This window comes from Rhincodon typus, chromosome 29 (assembly GCF_021869965.1).
Source record: "Rhincodon typus isolate 14 chromosome 29, sRhiTyp1.1, whole genome shotgun sequence".
Lineage (NCBI taxonomy): Eukaryota > Metazoa > Chordata > Chondrichthyes > Orectolobiformes > Rhincodontidae > Rhincodon > Rhincodon typus.
In genome coordinates, this window is record NC_063360.1 from 18572271 (window position 1) to 18585975 (window position 13705).

At 37.5% G+C, this 13705-nt stretch overlaps 1 protein-coding gene across 3 annotated transcripts in view; it reads right to left on the minus strand.

Moving 5' to 3' along the window:
* fzr1a (fizzy/cell division cycle 20 related 1a) overlaps nucleotides 1–13705 on the minus strand; it is a 40091-nt gene that overhangs the window by 18743 nt on the left and 7643 nt on the right. For 2 of the 3 annotated variants that reach the window (XM_048614183.1, XM_048614184.1), the window contains exons 2-7: nucleotides 12629–12742; nucleotides 7384–7509; nucleotides 4285–4348; nucleotides 1330–1490; nucleotides 850–932; nucleotides 457–640 (exon numbers count right to left, since the gene is read on the minus strand). In XM_048614183.1, coding sequence (XP_048470140.1) covers nucleotides 457–640; nucleotides 850–932; nucleotides 1330–1490; nucleotides 4285–4348; nucleotides 7384–7509; nucleotides 12629–12697 — 687 coding nt within the window. In that variant the 5' untranslated portion in view covers nucleotides 12698–12742. The remainder of the gene's footprint in view (nucleotides 1–456; nucleotides 641–849; nucleotides 933–1329; nucleotides 1491–4284; nucleotides 4349–7383; nucleotides 7510–12628; nucleotides 12743–13705) is intronic. The other variant, XM_020522607.2, reaches the window with a different exon arrangement.

A 13705-nucleotide genomic window follows, 5' to 3' on the forward strand; every position in this document is an offset into this window, starting at 1 on the left:
TGGGTCAAAATTCTGGAATTCCCTCCCTAATGGCATTGTGGGTCAACTCACAGCAAGTGGACTGCAGCGGTTCAAGAAAGCAGCTCACCACCACCTTTTCAAGGGCAATTAGGGGTGGTTAATAAATGCTGGCTAGCTGGCAACACACATAAATGAATAAATAAAAAAAACACTTAATCTACACATCCCTGGACACTATGAGCAAGCTAGCATGGCCAATCTACCTAAGCTGTGCATTTTTGGACTGTGGGAGGAAACTTGAGCACCCGGAGGAAACCCATGTAAGTGTCAGGATAATGTGCAAACTCCACACAGGCAGTCAATCAAAGGTAGAATCGAAGCCTGGTCTCTGGCGCTGTGAAGCAGCAATACTAACCACTGATCCATTGTGCTGCCCAGCTATTGAAACATACATCTTAAGATAAAGTACGCATTAACTGGAATCTAAAGACTCACCTGGCTAGTACAAGCACTCCAAAGATAGACACAAGTGCCAAGTCCAACACTTAAAACGTTTAGAGAAGACCAGTCCACTAAGTTTAAATAAAAGTCATCCTGAAGTTCTGGTGCATCAAGAACTTTAAATGGAATCTTTGAGATTTTCCTAGTTGGCTTTCTTGGTGACCGCAACAATTTTTGGCTGTTTGAGACAGAAGAATACAAAATTAAATGCCACACCAAATAGAAGTATATGCCTCCTTTAAATGTGATGATGATTGTATTCTGCGCAATTTAGGAAAAGGCAGCAATATTTAGCATTTCACTGTTATAATTTCCTTGTGACCATTCATAAAATAGTAGAAATATTAGAATTCCCATTACAAACAGCATCATGAGGTACAAGGCTACCTTTTATTACTAACAGGAGATAAGGAGTAAGGCGAAATGTCATTTCCATCATCAGGACTTGCCCGTTTAGTGCTGAGCGAGTACTAGAAAATAAAATCAATAAGATAACAACAAGGATTACATATGTGAAAGATATTTTTTTAAAAAATTCTGTATGTGGAAACAGGGAAGATGTACTCTTTAGCAAGAAAAAATCATGATTCAAGAGCTGGATTTACAATAAATCCAGATGTTCATTTCAGTGATGCTATCCAATCAACTTTATTCAGTCCGTAGAATCATAAATGTAATTATGAACATTACTTCCATTCAGAGAACAAAAGTAGCAGGGAGCAAGGCAGTTAATGAGAGTAAGGAATGGAAATTAAGTATTAGTAAAGCACTGGACAAAATTTCTGGGACAAAAGTCAACAAATTCTCTGTAGAACAGATTGTAAAACTTTTTATAAAACAGATTATTCAGTGATAAGAAGTTCATACCTTGAATAAACTTTTCTTTTCAGGCGTTGAAGGCTGTAATCTTCTGTCTTCAGTTTGAGGATCTTGAACTTTTTCAATTCCTGCCCCAAGAAGCTCATTTTTAAGTAATGCAGAATAAGCAAGCCCATCTGTCAAAAGGCCAAAGGGAAATGCACAAAAACCTAAAATTTAAAAAAAAATCTCAAAGAGGAATGCAGTTCTCACTTACATAATTTTAATGTCTTAATACTAGTCAATTTTTAAAATCATTTTACATTTTTCAAGATACGTGCCTAAAATAACTTTAAAATGCGAAAGAGACAGTGGGGTGTTTCACCAACATTACTGATTGCATTGAGGTGCGTACAGTGTCTTCCAGTATAGCGAAACTTGTTAGCAACTGATGTGTTAAGCGATATTTGGTATTGTGGCAGGGAAGGACAGTAGACATTTTTTTGTGATCAAATCACTTTATTTGAGATTATATAAGCTTAACTTATCAAAGTTTACACTTTGCCTACTGCTTTTATCCTTCATCCAGAAAAGACTAAAGCAAAAGCTGAAGCAAAAACGTGACCACTGGTTAATCCACCGATGATTTAAGATGACAAAGTGAGAGAGAGCTTGCTTTCAGTTAGATAACAGATAGCGATATTACAAATTAGATGTATACAATATTTTGAATTGTACCCAATGAGTATACATCATTATCATACAGAAACCTGTTTTAGCTCTGTATTCTAATTCCCCTACAATTGTGTTTGAATTATCGTGACACAAATTTAATTTTTCACCTCTCTATCCTACAAATTAGGTTTTTATTCTTTCATGGGATGTGATCATTTCTGGCATTATTGCCCATCTCTTGTTGTCCTTGACAGAGTGGTGGTAAGGCAAATTATTCAACTGCTGCAGTCGATTTGGTAACAGCTTAGAAGAAACAAGTGGGCAGCTTAGAGTCAATCACCTTGCTTGTGGGTCTTGGCATTTCTTGCAGGCTAGACCAGTAATTATAGCAAAATTTTTGTTTTCTTTGAAGAACATTTATAAACCAGCTGCGTTTATAATCACAATTGAAGATAGTTCCATACTCACGATTATTGAAGTTACTTTTATTAAGTATTTGAACTAATTCATGAAATTTCAAATTCCACCCCAGAATTTAAACCCACGATTCCCAGCATTATCCTGGGCTTCTGGATTACTGGCCCAGTGAGATTACCACTATATCATTGTCTCTGTGTAAAGGCATACAGCATATGATAGTTTTCAAATTTTGTTGTGTAAAACTGTTTTTTGTTAAAAAGTGAATATTCTGTGGTGTTTCCCCAATTAAGTTCAAGACAGCACATTTCCATCAGATTGCATTAGTGATGCTGTTAATAATGAAGATTAAAAGCTCCATCTAATGATAGAATTTTGCAGCTAAAACTATGACTGGCTATTGGTCATATGTGCACTAACATCCCATGGTCCAAAGTAATAGGATGGTCTTGTAGCCGAAGTCCCATAGTCTGCAGGGAGTGTCACCATAGTCCACTTTTCCATGCCAACTAGAATGCAGCAACAGTTTGGCAAACGACAGATCAATACAGGAAGGTAACTAAGGGCTGTAATCCATGTCTTGAAAGTTTAGGCTATAGCCATATCTCAACTGCAAAATCAGTGCTTTGAAAATTAAAAAAAAAATCAAATAACGAAAGAAATGATTGGTCTTAGGACAGCAGCTTTTACATTATGGACATGTGTGCAATTATATGCTAATAGCCATCTCCGCTGTACCAAGATTCAGTTGAGAAAAGGAGACAAAGCTGTATTCTTGAAGTTCTGCACATCCAATTAGTGGAACCATCATTCTGTTTGGTAGGATGCAACCACGTGGCTTATTCTCCATCTGGTATCTGCCTAGAAGGCTCAGTCAATGGTTTTCAATTACTAACAACCAGATTTTGGCTCTTTTTCTAACAATTTCTATCCTGGCATACTTCCTTTCTCATAAAACCTCAAGTAGTAAGTAAAGTAAGCTATTTAATCCCTCCAGCCAACTTTATCCTCAACTCCTTCTCGCACCTTTCCAACTCTTGAGCTTTTAAAACAAAAATTCAATAATCTGGAATAGATATTGGCCAGGGCACTGAAGAATACTTCCTTTATTGCAACTTTAGAGTATAGGCATGCCACAATTTAATGCTTCAAACTGCATCACCAACAATGCAGCCTTCTCAATGCTGCACTGAAATGTCAGTCCAAATGACGAACCTGACTTAGTGTTCCACTCTATTGTCTTCATTCTTTTGGGGATGACAAGCCTTTTTTTATTCAAATTTTAAAATTAAAGCAGTACAATTTAATATTCTGTGCTTCTGGCTTTTCAAACATTGAATGTTTTGCAAAAGCTGTAATATCAGAAACACCAGCTAAACTTTTAAAACAAAAAGATTAGGAATTAAATGCGCAAGTGCCATTAGTTTCTTTCTGGAAAAAAAGGACTGCAACTGACTATTTTATAAACCATGTGATTCTTCAGTACTACCCACCCAAATGCCTGGGTACATTTTGTTTGTTTTTTGAATATAGGACCTTTTTGGAAGTTGAGTGAAGGAGCAATGGCCATAAAGTTGTGTAATTCATGCACCTGTGTTAATTTGGACTATTTCAGTGGTTGGTCTCTGACTGACAATTTCTTTATAAAGTATAGGGGTGGGGAAAGGAAGGGTACAGAAGGAGAAGATGAATAGATAAAGCAAATTGCTCAACTCAGTCCTGTAATTATCTTAAACTACATTATCTGCCTTAATTTTTAACTCAGCACTAGATGAGTTCCCACACGATTGGGAATTGTTTTGAGTTTACTTTTTTCTTTTAATTTGCATGTATCTGTAAAACTGCCTATTCTGAATGTGTGAAGATCGTAGAATTTCAGTCTGCTTGATTAAATAAGACTTGTTAAGATAGCTGAAACTGTAGGTACAGAACCTTTGCCATTGTCAGAGGTTGCATCTTTTGCTTTTCTGTTTTGACTGGGTGACTTTTCGTTCTCCTAGAACAGAGACAGAATCAAAATATATATGTTCAGTTATATGCATCCAATGCTCAAATAATGCAGGTCATTTATGTTGCACCATCTTAGAATTGGTCAATAGATCTATTTATAAATATTTTCAGATCAGAGTGTTTTCTTTTGCCACAGATCAATAATTTTAATAATGTTAGTCCATTTTTCTCAGACGTACATCTCAACGTCATTCAATTCACAATAATTTATGAATCAATGAATAATACAATTTTATTACTGTAAAATCATATGTGCTATATTCTTTTTACAGTCTTATATGGGATAGGAGAATCTCTGGTAAGGCCAGCATTTGTTGTCCTTCCTCAGTTGCCCTTCAGCTGATTAGGCCATTAGGGCAATTAGACAGCCAAAGAGTCAACCACATTAAGGTGGGTCTGGAGTCACTTGTAGATCAGACAAGGTAACGATAACAGATTTCCTTCTCTGAAGGACATTAGCGAACCTGATGAGCTTTTAGTGGCAATGGTCACTGTTAAACTAGCTTTTAATCAATCCGCCATGGTGGGATTAGAATCCATTTCTCCAGAACATTAGCCTGGGACTCGAATACCAGTCCAATAACATCACCGCAATTCCATTGCCTCCTCTAATTTGAGTCTAAAGAAAACTTGGGAAGATATACTTATTTCTAAAAAAAAAGTAACCATTTATTTCAACAGAAATAGAGACTCCCTTTTAAAAATTCACAGTGACATGATTCGAGCCACATTTTATATTAGATAGGTACATTAATAGCTGACATTTTCCTAACGTCTAGGTTGTATAGCAGTTCTGTAAAAACCTAGAAGTTTCAGGCAGAATATCTTCCAGAAGGAAAAGCTTATGCATTTCTCGTTGCAAAAAGTGACAATTCAGGGAATAATACAGTGGCTTCTAATAATAACTTATACTTGTACATTGGTTGTCATCATTCCAGAATATCATAGGCTGCTTTCTCATGACACAGATGACTGGTTGAGAGTTTAACCCAAGGGTCACCATGTCTGAGGGGAGGGTCGAGACTGAAAAGGGGACCTTCATGGTAACCTCAGGCAGAACAGAAATTGAACCCATGATGGTGGAACATCACATTTAACACAACTAACTATTGCAAGGCCTTTCACAGCTAAGCATTACTTAAAAGTTGACAATGGGTGCAAGGAGATATTAGAGTCAAATGCCAAGTTAAAAAGGTACATTTTAAATAATATTTCAAATGAGGAAACATGAAGAAAGGTTTGTGGAATTCCAAAGCTTTGCACTTTGCAGGCAGAGCCACCACGACTAAGTCATTAAAGTTGGGGATGCTCAAGAGTCCAGAATTGAATGAATGCTGTTTGATGCAGCAAAAATGTTTTAGTTTGTGTGTTGGTTTATAGAATGTCAAATATACAGATCACAGACATGGCATCATTCTGCACTCTGATAGGACAGGATTTACTCGCAATGAAGTTTGAGCTATTGAAAATGGGAAACATTTACTACTTAATAACTAGTAGCATGTTGACTAGTGAGAAGACTATTTTATTGTTTATTGCACAACTACATTAATATTTAACCATTGTTTCTAACACATTTTATCAACCAGACTTTGCCACAAAGCTTTCTTATGGAGACTGCCAGTCATTTAATACCCAAAACTTACAAGCATTTTATAAACAACTGCACAAAAAATAAACTTTGATTATATCAAAGACCATTTCTTTAACAATTATATTTTGAAGCCTTAAAACATCAGAATATTATAACATATGGTGTACAAGATGTCTATGCTTCGTGATCTGCTGCGTTACATAAAATGTCAAATAAAAGTTCCAATAAGAATAAAAGGCTTCTGGAACACAAGAACACTGTTGAGAAAATGTAGGCCTATCTGTAGGTTGTGACACCTTCTTTCTTAGATATTTGTGCATACAACCTACATTGCAGATGGTCTTTTACCATATTCATAAACATTTAAGATTCAATACAAGTGTGACCACGAAAAAAAATGTCTGAGCAGAAGCAAATTTTGACAAAGAATAATACTGTTTAAATGGGAATGACGTTTATTCGGTTGAATGTTTCAGCTACATTTTTCTTAATCTGTCCTAATATTTCCATTTCTGCTCAGTGTTTATTTCAAATCCAGACTTTAGTTACAAAGGATTAAATTTTCATATTCCTGACCACTGTAAATAGAAAAAGGTGCTAATGTTTGACATTGTCTGGCACATCTGCTGCAAGCATTAGTTGACTGCTACTGTTTTGAGAGGCAAGGGATGAAGGGGATGGTACCATCACTGGATCGCTAGAGACAAGTGAATTAGGCAGGTGAATTAAAATGCAAGGTCAGGTGAGTCAGATGCAAAGGCGGAGGGGTAGCTTTAGAGCTCTCACTGCTTCATGATGCTGAGTCTTATAACAGGTCACCGTGGTTTTAAACAAGGGACCCCACCTTTTCCCATCAAAAAGGCCAAAGGCAAATCTTAAAGGATTGCTTGGGCATCGTTCAACAACCACAACTGATCTATGTGAGCCCTGTAAAATCCCTGCGCCATTATTAAATCCTGAGGATCACAGATTATTTGGCTTTAATAAGCTTAATTGACATCCCTTCCTGCTTTTTGCTAAGTCTGGGACAATTTTGTCTGCGCTAGGAATCAGCCTGAGGTACTACTGCCAGATTCAACCTACCGCTGACAACCATGCCCACTATAGGAGATATCTTTATATTTCATTCGCTATCAGGCAATTCATAACTACCTGCATTACTAATGTCAGATGTGAAAGATTTTCCATTGGAAGAATGCTCAAATAAAAACTGGAGGAAAGTGAGTTGGTATTTTTGTTTGACTAATCACAGTCAATTAGGGTTTCTAATCCTGATTGGAAGATCCGGGACATCCAGGTTAAGTTGAATGAGGAACATGAATCCTCATTAAAGCAAAAATTTAATGTTATTCCAATCTAATCCCAAACGTCCAAATATTTTCCCTGCAAAATGTTTATATTATTGAATATTTTCAACAGTAACATACATTAATTCTGTGAAAGTTTATACTCCAGTTGGCTGCTGCTCTTGAAGGGATAAACCGGTCTCCACTTTTACTTGGTGATGACACTGGTGAATTTGAAGGTGTTAATGTTCTTCTAACTTCTGACATCTAAACAAAATCCAGAAATAGACAATGATGTTAAATTAAAACTACAAAATCCAAAACAAAATTTGAGCACAGCACCAATTTATTTCTCTGTTAATTTTTTCTAGGTCTCAGTTTCAGCTGAACATACAAATTAGCAGTGAGACATTTGATACAGTGTCACACAACAGTCCTGTAAAGAAAGTTATAGGTTATGGAATAAAAGGGACAGTAGTAACATGAATACAAAATTGATTGTGGGATAGGAAATAGAAGAATGGTTAGTGTTTTCCTCTGGTTTGTAAAGTTTGTAGTGGAGTTCCCTAGGGTTCTGCATTGGGGCCCTTCTTTTTCCTGAAGATATAAAGGATCTAGATCTTGGTGTGCAAGGGACAGTTTCAGAATTCAGACAGTAGCAGAATTGTACTTCAGTACAAAAAACATAAAAAGACAGTATTAAACAAAGGGTACCAAACTAATGGGTACACAAGAGCATAGACACTGGGTACATATGTACATGTCATTAAAAGGTGACAGAACAGATAGACAGACTGTTAATAAAAATACAGTATTCTAGGCTTCATACATAGGGACATAGTTTACAGGAGCAGGGAGGTATGATGAACTTATGCAAGGCATGTTAGACCTCAGCTGAGCACTGTGTACAATTCTGGGTGCCCCACGAGAGGAAGGTTGCACATGTATTGGACAGAATGCAGAAGAGGTTTACAAGAATGGTTCCAGGGATGAGACTGCTCAGTTTTGAGGAAAGACTGGAGAATTTGGAACTGTTTTACTTGAAGAGGAGAAGGTTAAGAAGAGATTTGATAAAAGTTTTCTAAATTATGAGGGGTCTGGATAAAGTGGATAGGAAGAAACTATTCCCACTCAAATGGGTCAAGAACCAAAAGGCACCATTATAAAATGATTTGCTAAAAAAAAAAGCAAATGTGAAGTGAGCAAGAGATAGTAGGAACTGCAGATGCTGGAGAATCTGAGACAACAAGGCGTAGAGCTGGCTGAACACAGCAGGCCAAGCAGCATCATAGGAGCAGGAAGGCTGACATTTCGGGCCTAGACCCTTTTTCTGAAGAAGGGTCTAGGCCCGAACCGTCAGCCTTCCTGCTCGGCCTGCTGTGTTCATCCAGCTCTACGCCTTGTTGTCTGTGAAGTGAGCAAAACTTCTTACATAGAAAGTAGTTAGCACATGGAATGCAGTGCCTGGAAATATAGTGATTTAACAAGGCATTTGATAATTAAATAGATTCAATGTGCAGAATTATGGGGGCAAGACAGGAAATTGACACCAAGTTAAAATGATCAGAGAGCTAATGCAGACATGATGAGCCGAATGGTCTCCTTCTGCTCTAGTTTTAAAGATATTTGTGTTGGTTTTTCGTAAAGAGTTAACTGCACGGTTGTGTTCTTATGAGAGGTTACTACTTACATTACGTTAGAAAATGAGCTTCATGTCATCGCTTATTCCTTCTCCTACTTAAAGCCTTTTACGAAGCATCCAGAATACTAAGGTCCTCTTAACCAACCAGTAACAGGCCACTGACTTGTAAAGACCATAACACCATAAGATACAGCAACAGAAATTAAGCCATTCAGCCCATCGAGTGCCATGCAATCATGGACAATTAGTTTTTCAACCCCATTCTCCTGCTTTCTCCCTGTAACCTTTGATCCCCTTGACAATCAAAGACCTTTCTATCGCTGTCTTAAAAATATACTCAACGACCTGGCCTTCACAGCCTTCTGTGGCAGTGAATTCCATAGATTCACCACTCTCTGGCTGAAGACGTTTCTCCTCTTCTCTGATCTAAAAAGTCTTCCCTTTATTCCAAGGCTGTGCCCTGGAGTCCTAGTCTCTCCTACCAATGGAAACATCTTCCAACGTTCACCCTGTCCAGGTCATTCAGTATCCTGTAAGTTTCAATTAGACACCCCTCATCCTCCTAAACTCCATCAAGTACAGACTCACGAGTCCTCAAACGTTCCTCATATGTTAAGCTTTTCATTCTTGGGACCATTCTCATGAACCTCCTCTGGACCAGTTATGGGGCCAGTACATCTTTCCTGAGATATGGGGCCCAAAACTGCACACAATACTCCAAATGTGGCCTGACCAGAGCCTTATAGAGCCTCAGAAGTATACCCCTGCTTTTATATTCAAGTCTCTCAAAATAAATGCCAAAGTTGCATTTGCCTTCCTAACTACTGACTTAACCTGCAAGTTTACCTTGGGAGTTCTAGTCCAGGAATCTCTCAAGTCTCTTTGTACTTCAGACTTCTGAATTTTCTCCCCATTTAGAAAATAGTCCATACTTCTATTCTTCTTACCAAAGTGCATGATCTCACATCTTCCCACATTGTATTCCATCTGCCAATTCTTTGCCCACTCTCCTAACCTGACCAAATCCTTCTACAGCCTTCCCACCTCCTCAATACTACCTGTCCCGCCACCTATCTTTGTGTCATCTGCAAACTTAACCAGATTGCCCTCAGTTCTTTCATCTAGATTATTAATGTATAAAGTGAAAAGTTGTGGTCCCAACACTGACCCTTGCAGAACAACACCTGTCACCAGCTGCCATCCTGAGAAAGACTCTTAACCCCACTCTCTGGCTGTCTGGCAGAAAGCAATCTTCTATCTATGCTAGCACCTTGCCTCTAACACCATGGGCCCTTACCTTACTCAGCGGCCTACTGTGTGGCACCTTGTCAAAGGCCTTCTTGAAGTCCAGGTAGTTAACATCCATTGGCTCTCCTTGGTCTAACCTGCTCATTACTGCCTCAAAAAATTCTAACAGATTTGTCAGGCATGACCTCCCTTTGATGAAGCCTCGCTGACTTTGCCCTATTTTACCACACACTTCCAAGTATTCAGAAATCTCATCCTTCATAATGGACTCCAAAATCTTACTCATGGCTGAGGTTAGGCAAATCAGCCTAATTTTCTGACTTTTGCTGTATACCCTTTTTAAACAGGGGTGTCACATGAGCAATTTTCCAGTCCTCTGGGACCCTCCCTGACTCTAGCAATTTCTGAAAGATCACCACTAATGCCTCCACTATCTCTTCAGCTTTCTCCTTCAGAACTCTGGGGTGTAGTCCATCTGGTGTAGGTGATTTATTCACCTTCAGGCCAGCTTTTCAAGCATCTTCTCCTTAGTGATGGCCTCCATACTCAGCTCTGCTCCCTGATTCTCTTGAATTTTTGAGATATTACTCGTGTCTTCCACCGTGAAGACTAACGCAAAGTAATATAAAGTATTGCCTGGTTGTTAAACACGGCTTTATTATTTAATTCCTCAATGTGTTACACTGAAATTACAGTCTGGCAATGTTTTGTCTGGTCAAGAACATAAATTAAGGTCCTAGAAGGTCATTAAAGGTGGACTTGAAAATATTTAAACAGGTCTACATCTGTTAAGAGAAACTACAGATTCATGTTTTATGTTGCCAGGAAAAACTGCTTTATACTCAAAAGATTCAATACCCCAGTTTTTCAGATGCTGATTGATGAGCCTTACCCACATATTAGCACATGCCAAAGCTCATTTCTTACAAGGGGAGTTATAAATAGATCATTTTTAAAACTTAAAAGTACGGCATTATGTTTACTACTTCTTATGTATATGTATTTAACGGACTTGCAGGGTTTCTTTTCCCTTCCTTTTGTAATAGTGCAGTGCACCTTTTACACATGACATGGAGTAGCTGACAGGCTGACTTGGAATATGTTGGACTCTAACAAACATTTTGGAAATTTTGCCAGTGTGATGCGCCATCAGATTGCCCTACTTACATTATTTTGGTTTTGTGCAGCTCAAGATATTTGATTGGAAGTTACAATAGTTATTATTATTGATTTACATTGGTACTAGATTCTTAAATGCCAATGTCCGCATGGACAGAGTACTTAACAGTCGTGGTCAAATTGTCAACCTGACTCCCAAATTATACGGTGAACTTCATTTGCCGCATACCTACTTATATTGACTTTTATTGGCTCTAACACTTTAAATTTAATGCAATTTTATGAGAATTCCAGCTGCAATAATGAAATTTATCTTCAATTAATGATAAAAACCTAATTCTAAGTTGAACATTTAAGCTGAAGTCACTGTTCATGATTTTTGTTTGCCGCCGTACTATTTCTCATTCAGAATTCAATAACGGAGTCCAAAGATACTCTAACCCAATAACAGTGTAGAACTCCACATCACTGGGGTCACTTTGGTTACCTATTTTTCAATTTATAGATATATCAGAAGTCATAAGACAGAGTCGATCCAATGTTTCTCATGAAAGTTAGGGAACAGTCAAGAGAACTGGTTCGGTTTTCAAACTTTTGGAAAAAAGTAGCCAAACTGTTATATATTTCTTAGTCACTACACCTTGAGAATTTCAACACTTGCATTTTGCTTATCAGCAAATGAATATTAAGGCCATAATAGACTAATGCCAAAAATAGATTGACTTAATTTGGCTCACACAATGCAGATGGGTGTCAAAGTCGTCTCTGTACTTTTAAGGAAAATATTTCATCATTTATATGCACCATTTATAGATAAGGCCAGCCTCGCCTGAAACAAACATATCCATAAGTAAAAAGTTAATTGGGACAATACCAGTGGGATTCAGTGACATTGAATCGGACTGATTTTATGTCAATTCTCATCTTTAAAAAAACTTCACCTATGTAATATTGATCATTAATTCAACAGCGTTGTCAGGATTTTAGTAAGTGCAATAGCAGATGCATAAAATTCTCACTATGTCTACCCGAAATCAGAAATAAATCAGTAGAACACCCTTAATTTCATTGTCCAAAATGTGGATTATATTTGGATTGAGTACTTTTATTGGAGACAAATACTGAGGGAAGGAGTGATAGTTTGGATGTAGGAAGCTGAGCTCATAGTCAAAACAATGCCCATACATTGCTATTCCTCTCTAAGCTTGATATGTCAATGTTAGAGATTGATGACTGAGACGCCAGATTTATAATCTATTTGCCGACTGATATTTTTCTGGATTGAACGTTAGCATTCCCAGTGAGAGGCAGCGAGGCAGGAAAACAAAAGTGAATCAAACCAGAACATGAAAGCTAATGAAAAAAAAAAATACTCACACAAGGGACTTTGTTTTCATTCTGAACATTAATTTGTCGTAGAAGTCGTCGCTCATAATCCTGATCCATGGTTAGCGGAGTTGAATCTTATTAAGGCTTAATCAGGAGTCAGTACTGAAACCAGGAAAAAAAAATCATCAATCAGGAATCATCTAAAATACTGTGCAACCTTTACACTAGTTAGCCATCATGATAAATACACAAAACAATTCACTGATTGGAATTCAAATAAGATACCATTTGAATGTTTTCAGTCAGAACTTTGACAGACTAACCTTTTGGAAGTTAACACAAAATAAATGTGCTGTGCATCTGTTTTAATATCACGGTGCGAAAGCAAAACAGAGATCAGATAACATAACAAAAAGTCATTCTTCAAGGTCCCAAACTGTATTATAAATGTTCCCATTAAAACATGCCTTTCCTTTTTTGTTATTTGAAGGAAGGCCTTATGAGGCAGCATCAAGCTGATCACTTAGCACCAGTAGCAGCATAACTTTAAAGTAAAAAGCATTCACAGGCACAGCACAGGTGAGGGGACCAAAACTAAATAGGAATTTAGAGAGGAACAAATATTGTGCTATGAAAGAGAGATTTGGATGGAGATACTTTGAAGTGCAAAAGTTGGAACAAGGAATCTATACCATTGTCTACTCAATGCCAGAAAGGCTGGTATTGGGAAGCTTTTTTTAAAAAAAACAAAACTGGGATTAAAGTACTTTGCAGAGATAGCGGCTAGGACTTACAGTTTGATTGTCCAGAAAGGCAAAATAAGCTCCGTGTTAGCATTATTGATGCCACTAATTATGACCAGCACAGAATGTAAGATTTAGCAGCAAAGAAAAACAATATTAAGGAAAATAATAATTCATGATTTGTTATTTTGCACTTCACAACGAAGTTCCTAAATTTATCAGAATAGAAGAGCATTCAATGGGCTTGTTAAGTAAAAAAGATAAAGCAGTACATTCTGAAATACAGAGATAGTAGGAACTGCAGATGCTGGAGAATCTGAGGTAACACGTTGTAGAGCTGGATGAACACAGCAGGCCAAGCAGCATCAGAGGAGTAGGAAGG